Genomic DNA, 22046 nt, shown 5'->3' with positions numbered 1-22046 from the left:
TACGCTCGCTTGGGTGGGGTGAAGAGTAGTCTAACCGTGAAGAGGGTATCCACAACGTCCAGAGTCACAGCTGTGCAGGTTGAGGTTGTGGCGATAATAGTTATAGCTAACAATGATAGCTGCTCTTTTAAATGGGTTTTTTTTTCTCCATAACGACATCATACGGTAGGATTGGGTGCATTAATACATGTTCTCGTTGCTCGTCCCGAAAGAGGAAACCTCCACACTGTGGTTCTTTATTTAATAAAAGAAGCAATCTAAGCATGAATGCCGGCAGAACACATGACTTAAGATAAGGGTCACTAGATTCCAACTTGAGCAAACTACCCACGCACTGTACTCGGTCGTATTGTATTGATTATGCCAATGCCCAGGCAACCCGCAATTGTTCAAGCACTATACTTTGTTCGTTGCGCCCTCGATCTTCTTCCCCTGCGCCGCATGACAGATATAGTAACAGATAACGGGCCCTCGCCAAACAGCCGTAGGCATGAATACAACCGATTATCCCGGTAGGTCTACATTGGAAGTTTATAATCATTGATTTATTTTATTCTATTCTAATGTAGTCGACAAATCTGTATTTCTACACCCTTTACCTTCATCTATTTTTGGGGTGCCACAGGAGGGGGTAGGAGGGAATAGGAGGGAGAGAGAAGAAAGCTGGCTGATGTGTATTACTGAGTAATTGCCTTTACCACTATTTCCAGTTAGAGTGCTCCTTAAGTTTGGAAACCCTTTCTGGCGCCATATTCTGGTTTTACTCGGGAGTCAAAGCTTCTTTTCCCAAAAAATTCGCACTAGCGAGAGGCCTCAGGCAAATCTAGAGAATAATGTAAATGCCATAGAGAAAGTGAATCTCCGATACTCAGTTGAGCCAAGTCCAATCCAGCATGATCGACCATGCCTTTGCAGATTGGCTTAGAAAGGGTGGACTGGATATAGAGATTTGCCACAAGCCATTATGCGCCCGCTTTAGCTGACGCTGCAGTTTCATTCCAAACATTCAAACTTATTTATGCTCAACCACCGATAAGTAAATCCTCTCTTAAAATTCATCTGCCATTATACATCACTCCAGAAACGTAGCGAGTAGTCCAGGGCCCCAAATTGCCAACGAATGTGGCCCCGCAGGGACATATCCAATCGGCGTCTCCGTATCCACTAAGTCGCCATGGGCGTGAAGTTCGACCATATTACCCGAGGCATCCCACCAGTAATCGAAGTTTTAAGAACCCAGCACATGATGTCCCACTCCCGAGGCCAGCCGATATCTCTTCTTGATCAGCCCCTCATGGCCTAGCTACTGTGTATGGTAGTCAGGGGACTCAAATGAGCAATGGCAGATGTGCGGTGTTTTCAGATTGGCACTGAGGAAGAATACATGGTCTATGGGCTCTTTTCTCAGATACAGATGCTTGAATACCGTGACGGGGATCCGCTGACCATGTTCAGCAATTGATAAAGTCAGTTATTATGATATTGAATGTTGAGGTATAGAACTGGGACTAAGACTCGAAAACCTGCGTTGAAAGGCCGAAGTAACCCAGCTGAAGTACGGATTTAGCTCTCTATATTCTCTAGACCGGGATATTGGATTCACCCTAATAAAATGCAGCTGGCCTGAATTCAAGATATCTAAATATTCATACGCGCGGCTTCTCGCTCAGGAACATCAGAATGATTTTTTCCCGTGCTGGCTCTTGGCGGGAAGGATGAATAGGATAGTAATTATAGTTTATATTAAAGAGATATTTTTTGGGACCAGTGATTATTATTAAGGAGCCAGCACCTGGAGCATCTGCTGGTTTTTGTATAAGAGCAGCACTGGGCAAGGTAGCTGCTCTGGGGTCTATTAGCGTGATAGGGGTCTATAAAATATTACTTGTGAAGTGTCTGGTTGCTTGCTATTTACTGGATGAGCTGCTTTAAAAATGTTTTCTAGAAACTTGCCAAGGGCCTTCTGCGTATAATATATATAATATTTGGGGTCAACTTCTGCCGGATCAAATTTGTTTATCGGCCTGGTACACAGCTGGAATTCCAGATTCTAGTATGAACTGATATATTTCATCTAGCTTGAGCTATTTATATTGGATATATGTCAGCTTCTTAAGATTTATACGGTTATCTGTGTTGATGTTCCGCTTCTGCAGCCAGTTGAACTGTGACTCCAGGTCTTTTCCCCATCGCCGCGGTGTCGAGCAGCGCGCCTCCGCGATTTAATCAAATTGTAGATGGGGACATCTTTGGCTGACTGCAATAATGACTGACTTCTGCTGTTGTAAAAGCTTGAGTGTTGCAAAGGCCTATTGTGATATCGGCTGAGGCCTCATCGGTGCCGTCATTCAGTGATTATCTTTATATTGTTTGATAAGTCCCACCTGCTTGCCGCCGGTGTCAAGATGCGTGATAAGTCTATCTATAATTATATAAGTCATGGAAATCCATTATACTTTAGATCCCTGTGCTTGATATATTCTGTTGAGGTAACTGCTGGGGTAGGTATAGTCACATTTCTGGTGCTCAGGCTGTTTATAAATGATTTCTTGCTTTATTTTGCTAGAGCATCTAGATAGCTACTAATTTAACTCACTCTTTTACTGCAATTCGCGCGTTCGTTCGCTTCTTTTTTTATTGTTTTGTTGCTTTGTTAGTAATTTTGTGTTTCAGTATATTCTTCTTTTACTATTCTCTGTCGGCGATCAGATCTATTATGGTGAACTAATCAATACTGATGGTAATAAGTATACGGTGCAGCAGCTCGACGGTACTCCCTTTGACAAGTTGCTTTGGGCAGACAAACTTCACACTGTGACTGATGTATTTTATGCTGGCCTTGCAAACACACTCACTCAAATCTCACAAGGAACAATAAGTTGGCTTCTATCGCCTGTCCCGGGTACTGCTCTGGTTATCTGTATCGGGCTTATCTACAAAGAACACGCGAAGGAGACCAGTGTAAGCCCCTCACTTTCCAATGCACACGGACCCATTCTACTGATAAAATGGCCTGCATAGTTGAGTGTCCCGACCTACCCTCCAGTCTACACCAAATCCACGGACGACCTATCTGGCCATTTGAAATTACCCCATTCAGCGTGATGCTCAATCTCACCTCGACTACGGGCGAATTAACTGTCGTCATAGGCAAGGATGCGAAAAATGTCTCGACGGAGAACGCTCTCGATTATTGTCCCGGATACACCGCGGGGATTGATCTGGCGAGGGTGAATAACACGGTGAAGTATCTTTAGCCAGGACCCGTGAGTACTACCAACTTGGTGTATGTGTTTCTAGGGCGGAATAGGCCCACAGTCCTTACAGGAAGTCCGGGGAAGTATACGACAGTTACGTATCGTTCGATAGCATCATCTAAACTTACATGCAATTGACAAAATATCGCCATACAAGAGATAAATAGTATTCGGTTAACGAGCAATTCCACCGTGATTGCATACTACGTGCAGGCATTTGTTCTGCTCTCAATAGTGGCACTTACCTGCTGTGGGTGTATGTGGGAAGCCGAGACCGCCGACGGGACGCCAGTTGTGGGACTTCTCCAAGACTTCAGTCACATACGGGTAAAGCTAAGGTATCAGTAAGGGGGTTGACGTCCGAAGCTCACACTGCTCCTCTTTACGCGGGGCCTTAATTGTAGGTATTCCGATTTACTACCCCGCCAAACTTGTGTCGATCTTCACTTGGAGGTTATTCCCTCATTCGATTTCGACCATGGCGGTCCCTCATCCCCCGCCCCCGCTTGTTGGGCACCGAGCTTTGGGTGTACTCTGCTCATTTGACGTCTATAATGGTGCTTGAACTTTCCCCGCCCCCTCTTTACTGGTCATATAGTAGGCAACCGATGTCCGTGGTGGGAACGGTGATTTCTCTAATTAGGATACCCCAGTACAGGGAGCGGACCAGTCGACACTACTTATTGGCAACGCCCTGTGCTTCTAACTACGTCCTATCAAAACGCTCTATTTATAGCTGTATTTTTGACGCTTTCCCCCAAAGCTGCGGAATCTCGATCGATAGGTAAATCAGTCGGGTCAGGCAATATACTAGCATAGTCACTGGCTCCATTCCCACAATTTCACCATGACAAAGACCAACGTCGATATGCCACACCAGGTGGAGGCTCCTGTCTTGGTAGTTGGCGCTGGACCCATCGGAATGATAACGGCCTTCCAGCTCGCAAAACGGGGCATTCGAACGGTTCTTGTGGAGCGCAACCTGGAAACTACGAAATGGCCCAAGATGGATATCACCAACTCACGATCAATGGAGCTGCTACAACGTCTAGAGCTTGCGGATGGGCTACGAGAGAAAGGTTTCTGACCTTTTGCTTCGCTTACAGATTGAGGATTTAACTGATATTTTCGCTCTTTCAAGGTGTACCATCGCAGTTTCCGTTTCACTGCATTTTTAGCACTGGACTATCTCCTGGGGGACAAGCTCTGGCGAAATGGGTATGAAAGCATTTTATTCGTCTTCAGGCTGAATATTATATGTAGCGTTTTTACATGCTTATTGGATTCAGGATCTACCATCTCCAGATCAGCAGGCAGAGAAGATACGGAGTAATTGCGACGGGACGATGCCGCGCTACCCCTATCAGCGATGTTCTCAATCCATATTCGAAGCCTGGCTAAAGACTCTTATCCAAGAGCAGCCGCTAATTGATTCCTACTTTGGGATGAAATTCGAATCGCTGACCGAGTCGACGGAAAAGGTTCTATCGACTGTGACCAACATAGTTACGGGAGCGAAACACGTTATCGAGAGCCAATACGTCGTTGGCTGTGATGGCGCCAGTAGTCGCGTGCGAACCTCCACCGGAATAAAGCTTAACACGTCTCCGATGTAAGAATTCGCTAGTCGTGATCCGATCAGTGGCCGCCCAAAGTAACATACCGCTGTGCTAACGTGCATATCTGTTGTCGGCAGCTCCGGGCCGACACTCCTAGTTCACCTAAAGTCCAGAGACCTTGAAGTTATTCACCGCCAAGGTCAATTTTGGCACCTCTTCCTGTCGAAAGGGAGTGTGGTGATCAGTCAAGACGAGAAAGATACCTGGACGATCCACACTCCCATTCCGCCTGACACGGACATTGCCGATATTGACCTTGAGCAAGCCGTTTATGCTGCGCTTGGGGACTCGGGTCCGCCTCAGCCAATCAAAATTGACAAAATATTGGTTAGTAGCATATGGAGGGCGAACTTAGGTGTCGCAGAGCAATTCCGCTCACAAAAAAAACGCGTCTTTCTAGCGGGTGACTCAGGTACGACTGTGTATAACCTATAGCACTGCACTAGGGTCTAGGGGCTTTCTTACTGCTGACACATCGACAGCTCATCAGAACATTCCTTTCGGTGGATATGGCATGAACACTGGACTTGGAGATGCCTATGATATTGGATGGAAGCTGGCCATGTTTCTAAATGGCCAGGGCGGCGAACGGCTACTCGAATCGTATGAGGCTGAGCGGCGACCAGTCGCCGTGCGTAATGTTGCGATGTCAGGTCGGCATGCGCAAGTTCACATGGACTATGCTGGTTGGGTTCGACAGACAAGCGAGGGAGAAGTTCGCAGTAACAGTCCTGAAGGACAGGCACTTCGTGAACGCATCCGATGCCATGTCGATGCCAACGACGGGGAGAATAAGAGTTTGGGGATTGAGATGGGGTACAGGCTCAGCTCTTCGATCATTCTCTTGGAAGAGAACCCAATAAACGAGCCAAGGTGTAGTGAGCGGGACTATGTCGCGACTACATGGCCTGGCTCTCGAGTGCCGAACATCATACTCAACGACGGAGTGTCTATTCACGACCGCCTTGGACCCGATTTTACTCTGGTCGACTTCACGATTGATGGGGCCTACGCAAAGGAGTTCAACAGAGCAAGCCCCCAGGTTATTAAGAGGCTGACTCTTATACATTTGCCCCAGGAGACCATGGCTCGGAAGCTGTGGGAAAGATCTGCTGTTTTGGTACGCCCTGATATGCATGTGGCTTGGCGGAGTGGTGAGACGGACGGACCTTGGAGCAAGGAAGACAGCGAGAGCGTTCTGAAGATGTGCTTAGGTTACTTATAGAACCAGTGGCCCCTATGTAGAGTCAGTAGGAGTGAATTGCACGCTGAGGAAGCGAGCTTGTTCGGGATGAATCTGGTCGGGGGTGGTTGGCGGGGTCTACGCTCTCTATTTGATGGAGTTGATATGTTATTCTTTTAAAAGGAAAAGACCGACGCCTTGCCTTTGATATAATGAGATGAAAGACGATCATAGATAGAAGGGGGATAATAGCTCCGGATTACACCATTCAACGAACTGTAGAGATAAAGCTCAGAGTATGGTAACCTTCACATGAATTTTATTAATAAAATTGATAGCATGTCTTAATATATAGCTACATCAATTTAATCAAAGTTTTCGATTCCTTGACTTATCCAGCGCCCAGCTATCTTATTGATACAGATCCGTATATAGTAAAATTTGACCAAACAAATTACGATCTTCCTATATACTGTATTTATCCATCCCAAAACCAACTGCAACGAGCTAGATAACAACTCAGATAATATTCTGACAGGAAATAAACAATTCTTTGCTTTCTAGCTATATTTTTACATACCTGCAGAGTGCTTCTAATACTATACACCTAATGTAATCATATTAGCTATCCCCCCAAATTATCTGATAGTGTGTAATAAATATATTTCTAAATTACTCGGTTATTTCAACATAGCCGCTGTCCAACAGGGATTAATAGTCATGCCCTTACCAACAGTAAATATTATGCTGTGGATCATATATACTAATTATATATATGGGATGCTAGACTATTATATTCCAATATTCAAGTGATCTTATAGTATTGATTTCTTTCTAATACAGATAAGATGGATCTCTAGATTTTGGGGATATCTTCTAAGTATGAATTCATCAGTATTACATAATCATATATAGTTAACGTCTTCATATTTCGTTACCTAGAATAGTTATATTTTACCTGGAAATATAATAGCATCACATCCCCAGTTTTTTAACAAGCCAATTAATCAAAGGTTGTTCGGGTCACGTACCCTAATAGCATCAGTGATAATAAACAATAAAATGCTATGTCTTTCTAGGTATCGAATTATGGTGCATAAAAGCGGAATCTTCCGAGAAAGAACTGGGGCCCCCAGGCAGCTCCGAATGTACAAGCAAAATTCTGTATGATCTTAGCCGGCAAAGAGTTAGCCATTTTGCGCCACGGGATCTTAGATTCCGCGGGAGGACACAATCGTACACCTCTGAGTGGCGGCTTATTCAATCCCCGCACACGAAAACTGGGGTAAGACTCACAGTTAAGCGAATGCTTGGACTGGGACTCCATTAGCAAAGTCCATGTCTTTCAGCCCTAAATGGCATGGCCAAAGCATATTGCGGGGTCCCCGGATTTCTAGAAAAATTCTGACATGATATAAAATGCATTGACATCCTTGGCTCAATCTGATCAGCATCATACTTGACAGGCAGCTGATACTGACACAATTCACTATGCTTCGTGGAAAGTCGCTCCACCTCGCACAGGTCCTTCTCACGGTAGCTCCCGCGTTCATTACCTACGGGTACAACCAGGCCGGAGTAGCACCCCTTGCCAATCTGCAGTCATGGTAACTCACCCCTTGAAAGGTTATTGAAAGGTTTGGTTCGGCTGATCAATTCTGTAGGGTCACCACATTTCCAGAGATTGACACAGTCAACACCCATGGTGCCATTAAGGAGAGAAACTCAACGAGGAAAGGTGCAGTCATTGCCTCTTATCAACTGGGAGGCCTTCTTGGGGCGCTTGCGTGTGCGCATATTGGTGACCGCTTCGGCCGGCGAAGAACTGTCTTTATGGCTACTATCCTTACGATCATTGGGGAGCTGCTTCAGGCATCTTCTTATAGCATCATTCAGTTCACCCTGGGTCGAGTCATTCTTGGCATCGGGGTCGGGCAACTGAGCGCCACTGTACCGGTATGGCAGGCTGAATGCAGTTCTGCAAAGCATCGTGGTCAGCATGTGGTAGTAGATGGGATCTGTATGGTCCTAGGCTTCGTGATCACGAACTGGGTTTCCTACGGGTTCGGGAAGACGGCGGGTGAAACCCAGTGGCGTGTCCCATTAGCCTTGGCTCTTGCCTTTCCCCTGATTATCCTCGGGTCGTTATTCATGATTCCGGAGTCACCAAGATGGCTAGTTATGGTATCCAAGAGGGACCAAGCAGCTCACAGTTTAGCGGCGTACAGGGGTCTCCCCGTCAACGATGACATGGTCCAAAGGGAAATTGCGAGCATTGAGTCATCGCTGGAGCTCACAGAGCAATTCAAGAGCTTCACACTACGAGAGTTATTTACGGGCGATGATAAAGAACGTCTACTGTACCGGTTCGCCCTTTGTCTTGTCATCCAGTTCTTCCAGCAAATGTGCGGAGGAAATTTGATCTCCACCTACATTTCCACCATCTTCGAGGAGAATTTGCACCTTGATAAAGATCTGTCCAGCATACTAGGCGCCAGCGCACTCACATGGAAATTCGTATGCAACTTCATTCCGTTCTTCGCAATCGACCGCTTTGGCAGGCGCAAGGTGTTCATGCTTAGTGGGGCTGGAATGTGCATTTGCATGATAGTATTAACTATTACGACCAAGTTCTCTGACGCCAGTCGGGGCCTCTCAATTGTCTCTGTGGTCTTTATCTGGCTTTTCAACATGTTCTATCCCATTGGATTCTCTGGCGCAAACTTTCTCTATTGTACCGAAGTTGCTCCCATGCGTCTGCGTGTGGCTATGTCGTCCGCATCAACCGCAAACAAGTGGCTGTGGAATTTTATTGTCGTGATGGTTACACCGGTGGCTCTGGATACAATCGGGTGGAGATACTATATTGTATATGCTGTTATCTCTGCCTGTATCCCAGTCACTGTGTATCTCTTCTACCCTGAGACCATGGGCCGCAATCTCGAAGCCTTAAACGAGGTGTTCCACGATGCTCCGTCCGCATGGCATATCGTGGCAATGGCGAGAAAGCTTCCGCAAGGAGATGTGACGGACGTGCATGCGCAGTTCGAGGACGAGAAGTGTACTGTGGAGCAGAAGGAACATGCTTGACTTTCTTGCTATTACTGTCTTTGTTTCTGCTTTTTTTTTTTCATTTCCATTTCATTTTGGGCTGGAACAATGCATGTTTAGCTGTGTCAATGAAGACCCCTCTGCATTGGCTATCCAGGTAGACTCCTCTCATAGTATGTACAGAAGAATGGAATGCCAGATACAGCACACAGTCTAAGAATATGTCAAGTGCGACTGTACAAATCACATAATTCGAAACTAATGGCAGACATATATAACCGGCCATGGTAAATAACGAATAGGAAAGCAGAGAGGTACAAAATGAAAAGAACGCTATCTCGTACAACCTTGATTACAAGAGTCCTGAGGACCCTTCAAAGTATAGCAATCTGGCATAGTCATTATCCGACTTGGCATTGCGAGTTCGTAGGGACCAGCCTCTTTGCGTCATCTACTTCAGCATATCGTCCCAACAAAACAGGCAATGATGTAGGGCCATGGTGTCGCGAAGGATTAGTCACCAAGCGGGAACGGATTAGTTCGATGCTCGGCCTTATTGCCTTCTGCTGCCCTCATGTCGTGTCCACATGGGGCTGCGGTGGCGTGATCCGTTCCGCGGGAGCCCCAGGAACATACAGTCTTTCAGCTAGGCAGTGGAGTGGGTGGATAGTTATCATGGCTGATGGACGGAACATGATATGCCGCGGAATAATACCCATGGAAATTACATCAGGAAACAGCTACCTTCTATCTGATCTCGCATTTCCGAAGCCAGTTTTAAATCTAGAAGTACTACTATCACATAAGAGAACTTATATAAACGAGGTGTATAGTATAACGACAAGGTTTTCGCATCTGGGAAAGCAAAATACCACGTTCTAACTCACCCGCCCGGCACAAAGCATTTGAGATCTCATGCGAAAGACCGTCCATTTGGACATCCAGCCAATCATGACACAGACATATTCAGTCACCCGGAGTGAACCCATCCCCGTCTTCCCGAGAATAACATACAGGTCGAAAGAATCGGTTCGGAAATCTATTCCGGCGGTATGGATGCGTGCGGGCACATCCAAAGGCCTTTTTCTCCATCGCCATCATCTTCCCGCGTCGACAACGCTTTGGGGACCGATTTTGCTATCCGCGATGGGCTCGAGTACAGGTAGTTCTCGCCAGATTGACGGGGTTGGCGGTGCATCCTCGACAACTTCCAAGGTCGCCATTGTAGAACGGTCGAGTCGTCCCGGTGTTGATGTCGAGTATACATTTGTGCAGGTGGCGCCGGATCAGCCACGGATCGATATGACTGGAAATTGTGGCAATATCGCATCTGGAGTGGGGCCGTTTGCACTGGATGAGGGTCTTGTCAGCGTCCCTGAGCGGGAGAAGGAGGTTTGTTTTCTTTGTGGTTTTCAGTGGGGTGGTGTGAGAACAGCAGAGACTGATTGAGCCACAGATCAATATCAGGATTTACAACACCAACACCGGACAACATATCGTCGAAACAGTCCAGGTCGCAAATGACGGCTCATTCCGAGAGGATGGCGACTATGCGATTCCAGGGGTCGAGGGCACAGCCAGTCCTATTAAAGTTGCATTCCTCAAGCCATGCGGTAGTATGACGGGCCACATGTTTCCGAGCGGGAGACATCAGGAGATGCTAACGGTGCAGTCCCGGGGATTTGGAACACTATCCGTGCGAGTCAGCCTTGTAGATGCCGCGAATCCGTTTGTGTTTGTTGATGCTGCGTCCCTGCCGCGAGAAGCCTCGTCCACTATCGCGGATGCTGCAGATCCAGCCTTCCTGGCATTGATCGAGGATATCCGGCAACATGGTGCGGTGCGCTTTGGCCTCGCTGAGAATGTGCAGGCTGCGAGCCAAGTCCGCGGAACCCCGAAGATTGCTATTTTGTCTCCCGCAAGTGGTACTGTGGACGGCGTGGACATCGAGGTGAAGGCGTTCAGCATGGGAAAACCCCATCCGAGTCTGCAGCTGACGGGTGCGGTATGTCTCGGCGCGGCGACAATCATACATGGCACCATTGCTTGGGACTTGGCCCATATCAAAGAAGGGAAGGAGATCCCAAAGCATGGGATGTCGCTAGGGAACCACCAGATTGCGGGCGCGGTGCCGGTCGGCATCCGCCATTCAGCTGGGGTCGTCCATGCGGAGACGGTTCTGGGGATAGACAGGAAGGGCGCGATCGACGTGGACCGGGTAGCGGTATATCGGACGGCTCGACGGCTTTTTGAGGGCCGTGTTTTTTATAGACCTTAGAACACAGCGGTTACGAGGTTCGCTGCTAATAGACTATTCCATCCCTGGCCCAACACAAGATGTGGGGACGTTCCGATCGACTGGACCGACACTCACAGCTAGGCAATAAGCAAATACATTTTAGTTGTCCGTGAATGCATTATCCTGCGGAGAACCGTTGAACCCAAATAGCATATCGTCAAATCTGGGATAAGAGTACGCGTCCTCGTACGGCCCTACAACGGGAGCCATAGGAGCCGGAATGTTCGAATGAGATACCGTTGGACCAAAAGAAAAATCCATAGGTTCGCGCATCAGCCCATCTGCAGGCCTGGGTTGTGTTCCGATAAAACTTTGAATGACCATTTCAATGTCCAGCTCGGACGGTTCAATCTCTGGCGGAGAATCGTGGCTGATTGCAGGCGCCGGTCCCAAGGGTCTTTCGGTTGGGATTGTCAAATGGTCCGATCGGCCGTCAATACGATTCGGACTGTCGTCGACTACCGTTGTGCAATCATCTAAGCGAACACCCATGCGGTCCATGAGGTGTAAAATCACGTTGTGGGCTCGCCGCACTGCCCAATTTGTCTCCTGGTTCTTCTTGAATATGTCGAGGCAACTCTGGAGGCTCGTATGGGCCCGACTGACACGCTCTCGTTGGGCTGCGACACGGACGAAGATTGTCGCTGCTACGTATGTGGCGTATGAAATCAAATACGGTGCTCGTCGGATGGAAAAGGTGTTATCGTAGGCCTGCAGCAATTGAATGATGCTGGAAGCGGCAGTGGTGCAGGTGCTAAAGGAGCTCTTGGCCACTGACGGATCGGCAGTGTAAAGATGGCCCTCGGAAACAAACGGTCGGTGAAGCAGGATTACCAAGACATTGTACAGAGCGAGTAACGAGATAACGTGTGGTGGCGGCACTATCCCCACGGGACTGTTGTAGCGCAGGTGATCTGGAAGGCTTTCGTACCAAGTTTTCAACTGCCCATCGAGTCTGTTAAGGGTAGCGATGAGATCGTGGGGCGACCGATTGGAACTTCTTTCTGAATAAACCTTGTTCAAAATCTCATTCAGAACTAGCGACAATTTACACAGCCACGTGAATGTCGACACGCTATATGCCGGGGATCCAGGGTATGACTGCACATCAGAATACGCGAAGGGTTGCCAGGGCTCTAGCTCCTCATAACGGTCCAGGAAGGACAACAGGACTTTGGTATCAAAACTTTGGAGACTAGCGGGTCGCCCCTGGTATAGGGACTGAATCTTGTCCACCACAAAGGCACCCCAGAATACACGTCGTCGGATTTCGAGGTCTTCTGGCGAAAGACGGCGCATGTTGGGGAGCATCGTGGCATCCACGTGCATGCCGAGGTCAATGATCATTCGAAATGCCGTACCAGAATAGAGCCATGCGGCGCTACGTTCATCCCCCAGTGCGAAGAGAGAGCTCGTCATGACTAGCAGTGCCTGGATGGTGGTGATCTCACTCCGGTCCAAGGCACTCCCGAGCAGCTCCTTCACCCTCATGCGAAAGGTCCACCCAGCCGTGCGAGCATCATCCGGGTCTCTCCGCACCTCGGGACGATTACTGAACTTGGCCGCCCCGAAGTATATCGCATTCAGGAGCAGCTTGGAAAAGTAAGGCCCGTTGGTGGCCATATCACGCATAAAGCTCGGGCGATGCGTTATCAGAAAGGAGTGGTGCTGGCGATTCCAATGCAGGGACAGCAGGTGCATCCCCAATTCGGGATCTACGCCATCAAAGTCCAACTTTCCTTGTTGGAAGTTTAACGTTTCTAGCTGCCCTTTGACGCGAGAATATTAAAGCCTGTCTGCGAGCAATTTCTGTAATGGGAAAGGGCATCTCTACTACTCACTTTGATACGCGGCCTCTCCCATCAACTGTTGCTGAATAGGTTCCACCGGACCGGGGCGATTGGCCAGTTGGGCTGAGCCATGGCGGCCGACGGGGGCACCGTCAAAAAGGGTACTAGTGAGGCCATGGTAGCTGGAGTCTCCGTTGGCGGAGATAAAGATGCCGGATACAACAGACTGCGGATGATCCATTTTGGTGGACTCCGACTGTTGGTGGAGATCTGCATCAGGGGTTGCCTGTTCTCCATGGGCCGGCGCGGCACTTCCGTCGCCAAGTCGCTGCCGAAGTTGCTCATTTTCGGTCACCAAGTGAGCGATCCAGGCTTTGGATGGCCTAGGTGGGTCAGGTAATCAGCATCTTTTGCAGACGGATTCAATTCCGCGCACCTGGGCCTTGCAGGGCTAGTCATGTACACGCATTCCTTGCCATAAGCTTGACAATTGGAGCATGTTGGCTTTTCGTCGCAGCGCAACTATAGCAGCCGTGAGCGGTAGGGCACGGTCGGAGAGGGCGAATAAGTGGATCTCGACTCACCTTCCTCCGGCGACAGAAGCTGCATGCCTTGGCTGCTCTGCGAGAACGGGACGGAGCCATTCTTTCCATGGCTTGACAAGGTCTCCGTGGATAACACGAGACATGGACGGGGGAAAAGAAGATGGAAGATGGCAGATGGAAAGATATACGTTACCCGGGTTTTTGCACGGAAGGACGGGTTCCGCGGCAATTTATCCTCCGTCGGCAAAACCCGCGATTATTGTGGAGATTTGATATCACAGTTTACCAAGTAGCTAGTAGTTATAAGTTGGTGCAAGCGATCGGACCACTCAGCAGCTAACCATTATCGCTCTATTACTGGTACTTGGGATTATCATGGCTGTCCCTGCCTCAACGAAATCGCAAAAGGTCGGCTCATTTCTCTCTCTCCAGCGACCGGGAAGGACATTGATCAATTAAACTTGTTCGCAGCAATACACTCCACAGTGGGTCTCTCTGGTTGCCGGCGGAGTGGCTGGGGGGGTGGAAGCTGCATGCACCGTCAGTAACTACTACATCCTTCCGGCTTGCAGCGCGTATTAGATGCAGGACTGAGAAGATGATGAATAGTACCCGTTCGAATACGCGAAGACCCGTGTGCAACTCTTGAGGACCAGCAAATCGACCCCCTCCAACCCATTTCATCTCATATATACCGTTGCGCAACGGGAAGGCATCGGTGCTTTATATACCGGATGTTCTACACTGATCATTGTGCGTTCTGATCTAATCCTCTTTCGCTAAGGATCAAGATTTAATCGTTCGCAGGGAACGACGGCCAAGGCCGCTGTGCGATTTGTTTCATACGACACCATTAAGAACTCCCTGTCCGATGAGCGTGGGTCGCTCTCCCCAGCACGGGGCATTCTGGCCGGTGTTGTCGCAGGGGCCACAGAAAGCGTCCTGGCCGTAACGCCTACGGAAAGAATCAAAACAGCACTGTTGGTCTCCTGCTTTCCACGCAAATCCCCAAAGCCCTTTTCACTGATGGACGAAGGATCGATGATGCGAAAAACGCCAGGCAGTTCCGATCGAGTCTTCACGCCACGCAATTCTTAGTTCGAACCCACGGTTTGCGCGAGCTCTACCGGGGTCTTGTGTCCACCACGCTAAAACAGTCGGCAACGTCGGCCGTGAGAATGGGCACGTACAATATCCTCAAAGAGATCGTCAAGGCACACGATATTGCGCCGACTGTTCTCACTACCTTTTGCATGGGAGCCGTCGCGGGAGTCGTCACGGTGTACGCGACGCAGCCTTTTGACACGATCAAGACGCGGGCGCAAGGGGTCCAGGGGGCAGGGCTTGTCGAAGCCGTCCGGAACATACAGAGTGACTATGGAATTCGGGGTTTCTGGAAGGGCAGTTCAATGCGGCTGGGCAGGTTGCTCCTAAGTGGCGGGATTGTCTTTTCGGTGTATGAGAAAATGACATATCTGCTGCATCCGAGTGTTCGGGTCGACTGAATGTTCAGCTTTCTCGAGTCGTTCAGATATTTTTAACTGCATGTGGAGCATCAGGAGAACAGATGGGAATATTGTTCTTTATTGGGTTTCATTCTACTAAAAAAACTGATAATAATTAGAAAAGTGAAAACGAACGGAATAATTGCGATAATTTGTAAGCTTTTAAGGAGTGTACTTTCTAAAATCCCCATGCAAACTATGTCTATTCAGTGGGTTGCTACCTGATCCGATCAACAGGATCACAGGAATATATCTTTCAAGAGCCTCACTTCTCGCATGGTTGAACGTCTTGTCCATTGACCACACGCCTTCTGAATATATATTACCGCCCAATATACATCATATTTTGCTAGTTTTAGCTTCTCACAAGGCGTTACAAAAGTTTATTGCCTTCCAAGCACGATCACTTCAACCCCACGATTTATTCATATGTGATCACAATCCTCCCATCCTCCCTATGTTCGACATTGGCGCGCAGCGCGCCATCGGTATTCAAAAACCGAAGCATGCCCGCAGTCTGGATCGCGTCGGTAAAATCCACTATCTCACCTTCCTCGGCGTCATATGCACAAACCCAAAGTTGGATTACGGGCGCCATGACAGCAAATTGAACTGAATTGGTATCGGTGGGAGCCGGATACTACTACTAGGTTAGCTGCTTTTTACCATAGGACAGGGGAACAGGGAATATACATAAGCAAAAGGCCTCTTGCCGACAGTTTGATCGGGTAACCTGTTGCCCTTGGCCATTCCATACACAATGTATTTCCCATCCGATGGGGAAAGATCACCACCGAAATCAAACCGGACCATGTCCATTGGTGCAGTCTTCTCTTTCACCGTCATGACTGGGTCGCCTGTTTCGTTTTTTGTGAGGCCAAAAGTACCTGTAATACTCTCATTCAGTCTCTAGTCACCCCGCCTGTTCCTTCCAGCTTTTGACAACATTTATAAAGCGATGATAATGGGGTATACATACTCGCAGGCGTCGTGGGAGTCGCGGGATCAGCCTCATTCACATCTATCGATGTTACCTTCACGCCAAACCCGGGTTTCTCAGCGGTAGTCCCAACCCCTTTGCTAGTATTAGTCCGGTGTATCTAATGGGAAGTGTAAGGGTGGGTAGAGTATGTCACGCACATCCGTATAGTTGATACGTGGTTGATGTCTCCCACGGCTCTTTGTTGTCGGTGTCAAGTTCCTTTGCGTGCCAGACAAGACATCCCCCTTCATGCTTCTTATTTTCGCTTCCGAGGGTCATCATGGGCGGAGCGGGAATAATGACATATTTCTGTTTGCGGCCGGAGTGGTTCACGACGCTGATGGTATGGTCAGGCATGTTTCCAGGCAAGTGACTGAGATGATGTACAAGGCAGGACTACTTTAGGAGTGAGGGTCAACAGGTAGTAGTCGATGGGGCTACTTATATCCCTCTGATGTGGTATCTTGTTTGTTCTTTTAAGGGCAAGGTGTGGTAGTCATGATTCATTAGACGCCGTGAACGGTAGTTGCATTTATATGGAAGGTAGCATCGGGTTTTCCCAAAGGTGGAGCTCCTGTCATCATTACATTTACATTGTTTCTTCTGTCATTCTGGTGGATTCTATGTTTTATTGGCTGTGAATGTGGCTCTGTCAGTTATGAGGAAGACTGAATGACGAGGTAGCAATAGACTGTCTACACTTTTATGTTGTCTATGTTTCGGCTGTTCGTCATCCGAGGAAATTCGGGCGCTAACACCGAAGTAGCATCTTCCTATGAGTTGCCCTATCACCCAAATGTGTTAGGTTAGATTTAACACACTCGTACACCCCAAAACCAGACGGAACCTGTTAAACCGAGCTTATTTATTCTGGGGTATATCGTCAACATCATCAGGGCCGTTTTTGGTCTAACTACTTCCACAGATTGGTGCCTTTTTAATGCCTTCTCAAGCCGAGGCCCCAGCATCCGAGCTGTGCCAACGAGAATAATAACCTTCCCCTGGTCGGCTACTGAGAAGGCCCTCGGGCATTGTTAGAAATGCTAATCTGTCCTTATTGTCATTACCAATTAAGTAGACTCCCGAGATAGTGGGTCAAGACGGCTGTCCAAGGTTGCCGACATTTCGCAAGCCACAGCCGTTCTGTCAACCAAGCCTTGAGAGCATTGCCGCAGATCTTATTACCAGACCAACTAATTTTTTGCTGCGCAGGTCCTGGTTTCTGTCGGGAGGGAAAGGAACAGCCAAAGTCCTAAATGACGGTTAGTCAGTCCGGCTTACAAGCAGTGGAATACTAACAATATTGCCGAACCGGGGATTCAAGCCAAGAAAATGATACCCATGTCCAATAACGCCCGAATATCAGTGAACCATAGTAAGAAAAATCCCATTTTGTATTTGTTGCTTGATCTGGCCAGCAACTTACATGAAGCGTGCGTGTACTTTCGTCTCATTCCCTTATAAGAGCAGGATCCTACTTGTAAAGCTAAGATCTCTGGTGAGCCGGCTTAACGTAATTCTCTCTGATATTATTCCGGACTTGATACGACAATGGTTTGATACCATATAGTTTATAAGCATTTATGGTAAATTGTCTAATCTCAAATTCGAATGGTGAGCGTGATACTAGCTATTCTGTGACGACTAACTGAACACCATAAGCTGGAAGGCTCCGGGCTTAATTTCCGGGCTGACTCAGGATGAGGGGTTCCAAATGCTGCCATGCTGAAGTCATGTGACCTCGGCTAACTCAATCTGTAATGGGCTAGTATTACATTCCAACCTCTCACAATATTTATTGATGGGAGGAGATGCCTCAGTTGAACCTTATTGGGCCATTATGAAGGAGGGGGCGGGGAATGTGACCGTGGATTACGTTAGTCGAGACAGTATGAGGGATTGACTGAAACAATCCGATGACACAGTGTCCACTGGTCAAACGACCTTCTCATTTATAATCTACAAGGTAAACTATAGGAAATAGTGAGCCGAGTGTAATGCGTGACTAGAAAGTGTCGGAATAACTGAAGTTGGGTCACAGTTTACTGTTGAGCTGATCGGCAACAACAGCAACGAGGTGAACAGCACTGGTAACATTCTTCTTCAGCTATACCCACATTCTATTCCATCTTTGTTTAGCATATTTCGGTAGTTCGCACAAACCCTCTTCCATCATGATCGCCATAGGAAATATAAATCCATGATGTTCTTGTAGCACTTCACTTACCACTGATGTCATCAGCATTTCTAACCGAGTAATACAGTATGGTTTTGGTAGCACTTATCACAGGAGGAAGTAAGTTACCATCCCCATATGCCCATGATCATGGCCGACCGTGAATAACCTTTCATAGCCAGTGGCATCGGCCTCGATGTCGCTCAACGACTCGACCTCACCGGCCTCTGGAAAGTTCACATCATTGGTAGCAACTTGGAACGCGGCAAAGCGGCCGCTGCGTCGCTTAAGAATACCACTTTTCACCAGGCTGATGTGACAAAGTACGAGCAGCAGGGCAATACGTTTCAGAAGATCTTCAACGAGGAGAAGAGATTAGACTTTGTCTTTGCGAATGCCGGCGTCGCCGAAGACACGGTCTTCTTCTCCAAGCATGAAACAGGAATCCCGCCACGGCCTGATATTGCTGGACTAACGGATATTAACTTGACCGGCGCCATCTATACAAGTTACCTCGCCATGCACTATTTTCGCCGATCGCCGGAGGTAACGATGGGGAAGAGAAACCTGATTATCACGTCGAGCATCGGTGGGTTATACCCATGCATGCATACGCCGGTATATTCAGCGACAAAACGTAAGTACACGATGCCGCCATGGCGGATCAAAGCTAAGAATTCTAGATGCTTTGGTTGGGTTTACACGCTCGATCGGTAAACAATTGTGGAACGAAGGTGTGAAAGTGAACGCGATTTGCCCAGGAGTAGTCATCACACCTTTGATTACACCAGAGCTGAAGGCTTACTTCTCGGAGAAGGTCCTGATCACTACGAGTGATGTGACCAACGTGATCTTTAAGCTGATCTCGCAAGATGACGTAAGAGATTCAAAGGGGACGTTTGTCTCGCGCGATCAGCTTCATTCGCAAGCAATCCTAGTGTCCGGGGAGAAGTACTACTGTGTCGACATACCAGAATATTTTGATGAGGTGACGCAACTAACTCATCAGCATATGATGGGTTGAAGATGCCGGGCGTTACTCTTCGTTTATATAGTTGGCAGGCGTCCCGGGGGTCTTGCTTCTCGACGATTGAAGTAATAATGACCTTGGAAAGCCGAGTTGGGATGGTTTGCACCTCATCATCAGTCTCAGGTCATGCTTTGACAATATACATTTTGATAGAAATTGGACCCACCAACAATCGCTGATCGATCCTGCACATATTTCGATGTACCCACCAGTCCATCGTGTTTCCAAATTGCGTAATCAGTCTTCGGTCGGAACGTATTTTGCATGATGGGCGATAGTAGTGGAAAACCAGTCACTATATGGGCCGGGGAAGGATTAGCTTTGACTCGACCATCCCTCTTCCTTAATTGCCCGCTGGCTGACCTCAGTTCGCTCGCTTACACTCATAATCTCTCTACCTGGGTGACGTACGACCTTTTGCATAAAGCATACAACGTAATGACCGATTTGAGGGTTACTATTGCTCTTGGACCCGTATAAATAATAATGTCTGTACACAGATATCGTTCCCGATAAGATCAAATTAATAAGGATAAAGGGAAAAAAAAAAAGGGGGGGGGGGAGTTTACTCTTTCTATGTGGACGTAAATGACTGCGTGCCGGTAAAGCTTTATTAGTGTGTTCGTGAGGATTGCAGCAAGAAAGGATCCAGAGTCTAGTGGGCCTCATCGGAGCATAGTCCCAGGACTGACCAGCTCTGTAAAGGTGACCAAGAGAAGCCCGATATTCTCTTTCTGAGCCAAGGGATCCCATTGCCTACTTGGCGATCGCTATAGAACTTCACCAGTGACTACTCCCATGGGATTAGTGTGAGCGAATTGAGCACTGGGATGAAGTAGCATCTCCGAAGCGTCCAGACATAGCTCCAATATTGAAGTCACTATCTTGTATGCATTACACGATGCCTTGATTTGACAGGCCAAGTATCGTCTAATATGTTAATTCCAGACAATAGTTCGCTACACGAAGTATATTTTCGTAGTATTTTTTTTTTTTTTCGCAATATCGGGTCTGTGAGAGCATTGCAGGCTCATGTGATATACTATACTCCACGACACTGTCATAAACCTGTGGTCTCTATGTAGCGACGTTGCTACTACGTATGGTAGCTTCCAGCGGGTAGACTGAGTTCTCAACAGTTACGCCGTCATAGACCCGGTCAAATCGCTCCTTCAACTCAGAGGGCTTCTTCCATTCATATTCTGGATCACGCAGCCAGAGTCGCAGGAGGTGCCGCCTGTCAAGAAAGGATAATCAGCTCTTCTTCTCTTTTAAGCATCTCGACGCCAGGATACTTACTGTTTCTCGTTGGAGTCGGTGAAGGCACCCCTAGCGTGTAAGATGCTCAAGTTGTTGGCAAACTGAATGTCGCCCTTGCGAAAATCCAAAGAAATGGAGTGAGCCTCAGCAGTGAAATGGATCGCGTCAAGCGCTTCTGCCTGGGCCTCAGTGAGTGGCGGTATATGGGCTGATCGCTTGCAGTCCATGTACCCTGTCAGATTTCGCCGCGAATACTGAATCATCAATCGCTCTGGGTCTTTCCCGGTGGCAGACTGGTAATAGAGAAGCGGCCGTAGCTTGTATACATCGCCTGTTGGCGCGAAGCTAAATGCAGACATGTCTTATCAGTCTCTTGCACCGGAACCTATGCCATTCTGCAGCGGTGGACTCACTCATCGAACGGCCAAGGCTCAGACAGCGTCTTGATCAGGTCTGGTCGTGTAGCTGCTAGGACATTGTACACATGGCAGGTACTGGCAAGGTAACTCTCACCACCCCAAGCACCCTCATTCAGACAGAATAGGGCGATGACATCACCAGCATCCGTGTGGAACACTTGCTTGTCAGCCGTCACCACCGGACCAGGAATGTCCTTGGAGTTGCATGATTGACTCAGATCCTTGACATGAGCTATCATAACGTCGGCTGGCCTTCCTTGCCACTTACTATCCTGGCGACCGCGGATAGGGGCGACGTGTGATGAAAGACCAGTGTAAATTATAACGTTCTCTTCGCGTGTGTACTTGTCGACTGGCAGACCCCGGATGACTTTGAAGCCATGGCCATCGTGAACCTGCTTCGAGATATCGCGCAATGTAGTATGCAACTTTGGCAGTGGGAAGGTGTTCGGACAGATTTCGCCCATTGGCTTTCCTAAGGCTGATAGAGATTAGGATGAGTCGGAGCCGATGGTCCAGGAAGCATGGGAAGTAATCACATACACTGGAAGTATCGGAGAGCCCCATCTATCTCAGAGATATCCCCAGTGCTGAGTTGATAGTTCCAATCATACCTATCAGCAATGGTTCTTGCATCCCACACTAGGTCACCTGACAGCTGTGTAGGGAAACCCTCAGGAAGATGCATGGCCAGCTCTTCGGTTTCTTGTCTGCGCTTACTACGCGCCAGGTATTTGTCATGATCAGGCATGTAGTTAATATCAGCCTGCTGGGAAATCGTAGAGGCAACCATGGTGGGCGAAATATGACCAGGTGTTCAAGGCACGCAGGAGTGCAGGAATCCGATGTGGATAGAGACGTGACAGGTGTTGCATCTAAGGACACTGAGTTTTATATTACTCAGGGAGACGAATGGCGTGATAGTACATC

At 48.1% G+C, this 22046-nt stretch overlaps 9 protein-coding genes across 9 annotated transcripts; 6 read left to right on the top strand and 3 right to left on the bottom strand.

Annotated features, from left to right (window-relative positions):
- Positions 1–3008: 3008 nt before the first annotated feature.
- AKAW2_31629A (uncharacterized protein) lies at positions 3009–3257 on the top strand (the record flags this gene model as incomplete). The annotated part of the gene is made up of 1 exon (XM_041688275.1): positions 3009–3257. The coding sequence occupies one exon, from the start codon at positions 3009–3011 to the stop codon at positions 3255–3257; it is 249 nt and encodes an 82-aa protein (XP_041542076.1).
- Positions 3258–4104: 847 nt separating this feature from the next.
- On the top strand, positions 4105–6101 carry AKAW2_31628A (uncharacterized protein; the record flags this gene model as incomplete). Its single annotated transcript, XM_041688274.1, has 5 exons — positions 4105–4336; positions 4399–4475; positions 4547–4869; positions 4954–5288; positions 5359–6101. 5 exons carry the CDS (start codon positions 4105–4107, stop codon positions 6099–6101), a joined length of 1710 nt encoding a protein of 569 aa, XP_041542075.1.
- A 1449-nt stretch (positions 6102–7550) lies between these two features.
- AKAW2_31627A (sugar porter family MFS transporter) lies at positions 7551–9149 on the top strand (the record flags this gene model as incomplete). Its single annotated transcript, XM_041688273.1, has 2 exons — positions 7551–7666; positions 7724–9149. 2 exons carry the CDS (start codon positions 7551–7553, stop codon positions 9147–9149), a joined length of 1542 nt encoding a protein of 513 aa, XP_041542074.1.
- An 876-nt stretch (positions 9150–10025) lies between these two features.
- AKAW2_31626A (uncharacterized protein) lies at positions 10026–11388 on the top strand (the record flags this gene model as incomplete). The annotated part of the gene is made up of 2 exons (XM_041688272.1): positions 10026–10502; positions 10567–11388. The coding sequence occupies 2 exons, from the start codon at positions 10026–10028 to the stop codon at positions 11386–11388; spliced, it is 1299 nt and encodes a 432-aa protein (XP_041542073.1).
- A 120-nt stretch (positions 11389–11508) lies between these two features.
- Positions 11509–13852, bottom strand: AKAW2_31625S (uncharacterized protein; the record flags this gene model as incomplete). Its single annotated transcript, XM_041688271.1, has 4 exons — positions 11509–13178; positions 13251–13582; positions 13636–13721; positions 13784–13852. 4 exons carry the CDS (start codon positions 13850–13852, stop codon positions 11509–11511), a joined length of 2157 nt encoding a protein of 718 aa, XP_041542072.1.
- A 1070-nt stretch (positions 13853–14922) lies between these two features.
- On the top strand, positions 14923–15249 carry AKAW2_31624A (uncharacterized protein; the record flags this gene model as incomplete). The annotated part of the gene is made up of 1 exon (XM_041688270.1): positions 14923–15249. One exon carries the CDS (start codon positions 14923–14925, stop codon positions 15247–15249), a length of 327 nt encoding a protein of 108 aa, XP_041542071.1.
- Positions 15250–15670: 421 nt separating this feature from the next.
- AKAW2_31623S (uncharacterized protein) lies at positions 15671–16588 on the bottom strand (the record flags this gene model as incomplete). Its single annotated transcript, XM_041688269.1, has 4 exons — positions 15671–15889; positions 15943–16136; positions 16229–16324; positions 16390–16588. 4 exons carry the CDS (start codon positions 16586–16588, stop codon positions 15671–15673), a joined length of 708 nt encoding a protein of 235 aa, XP_041542070.1.
- A 1908-nt stretch (positions 16589–18496) lies between these two features.
- On the top strand, positions 18497–19431 carry AKAW2_31622A (SDR family oxidoreductase; the record flags this gene model as incomplete). Its single annotated transcript, XM_041688267.1, has 3 exons — positions 18497–18527; positions 18586–19044; positions 19091–19431. The coding sequence occupies 3 exons, from the start codon at positions 18497–18499 to the stop codon at positions 19429–19431; spliced, it is 831 nt and encodes a 276-aa protein (XP_041542069.1).
- Positions 19432–20514: 1083 nt separating this feature from the next.
- Positions 20515–21909, bottom strand: AKAW2_31621S (TauD/TfdA family dioxygenase; the record flags this gene model as incomplete). Its single annotated transcript, XM_041688266.1, has 4 exons — positions 20515–20674; positions 20737–21042; positions 21111–21597; positions 21660–21909. 4 exons carry the CDS (start codon positions 21907–21909, stop codon positions 20515–20517), a joined length of 1203 nt encoding a protein of 400 aa, XP_041542068.1.
- Positions 21910–22046: the final 137 nt, after the last annotated feature.

The sequence above is a fragment of the Aspergillus luchuensis genome, chromosome 3 (genome assembly GCF_016861625.1).
Source record: "Aspergillus luchuensis IFO 4308 DNA, chromosome 3, nearly complete sequence".
NCBI lineage: Eukaryota > Fungi > Ascomycota > Eurotiomycetes > Eurotiales > Aspergillaceae > Aspergillus > Aspergillus luchuensis.
Note: the sequence above shows the minus strand (reverse complement) of the source record. Positions and strands in the feature narration are given on the sequence as shown.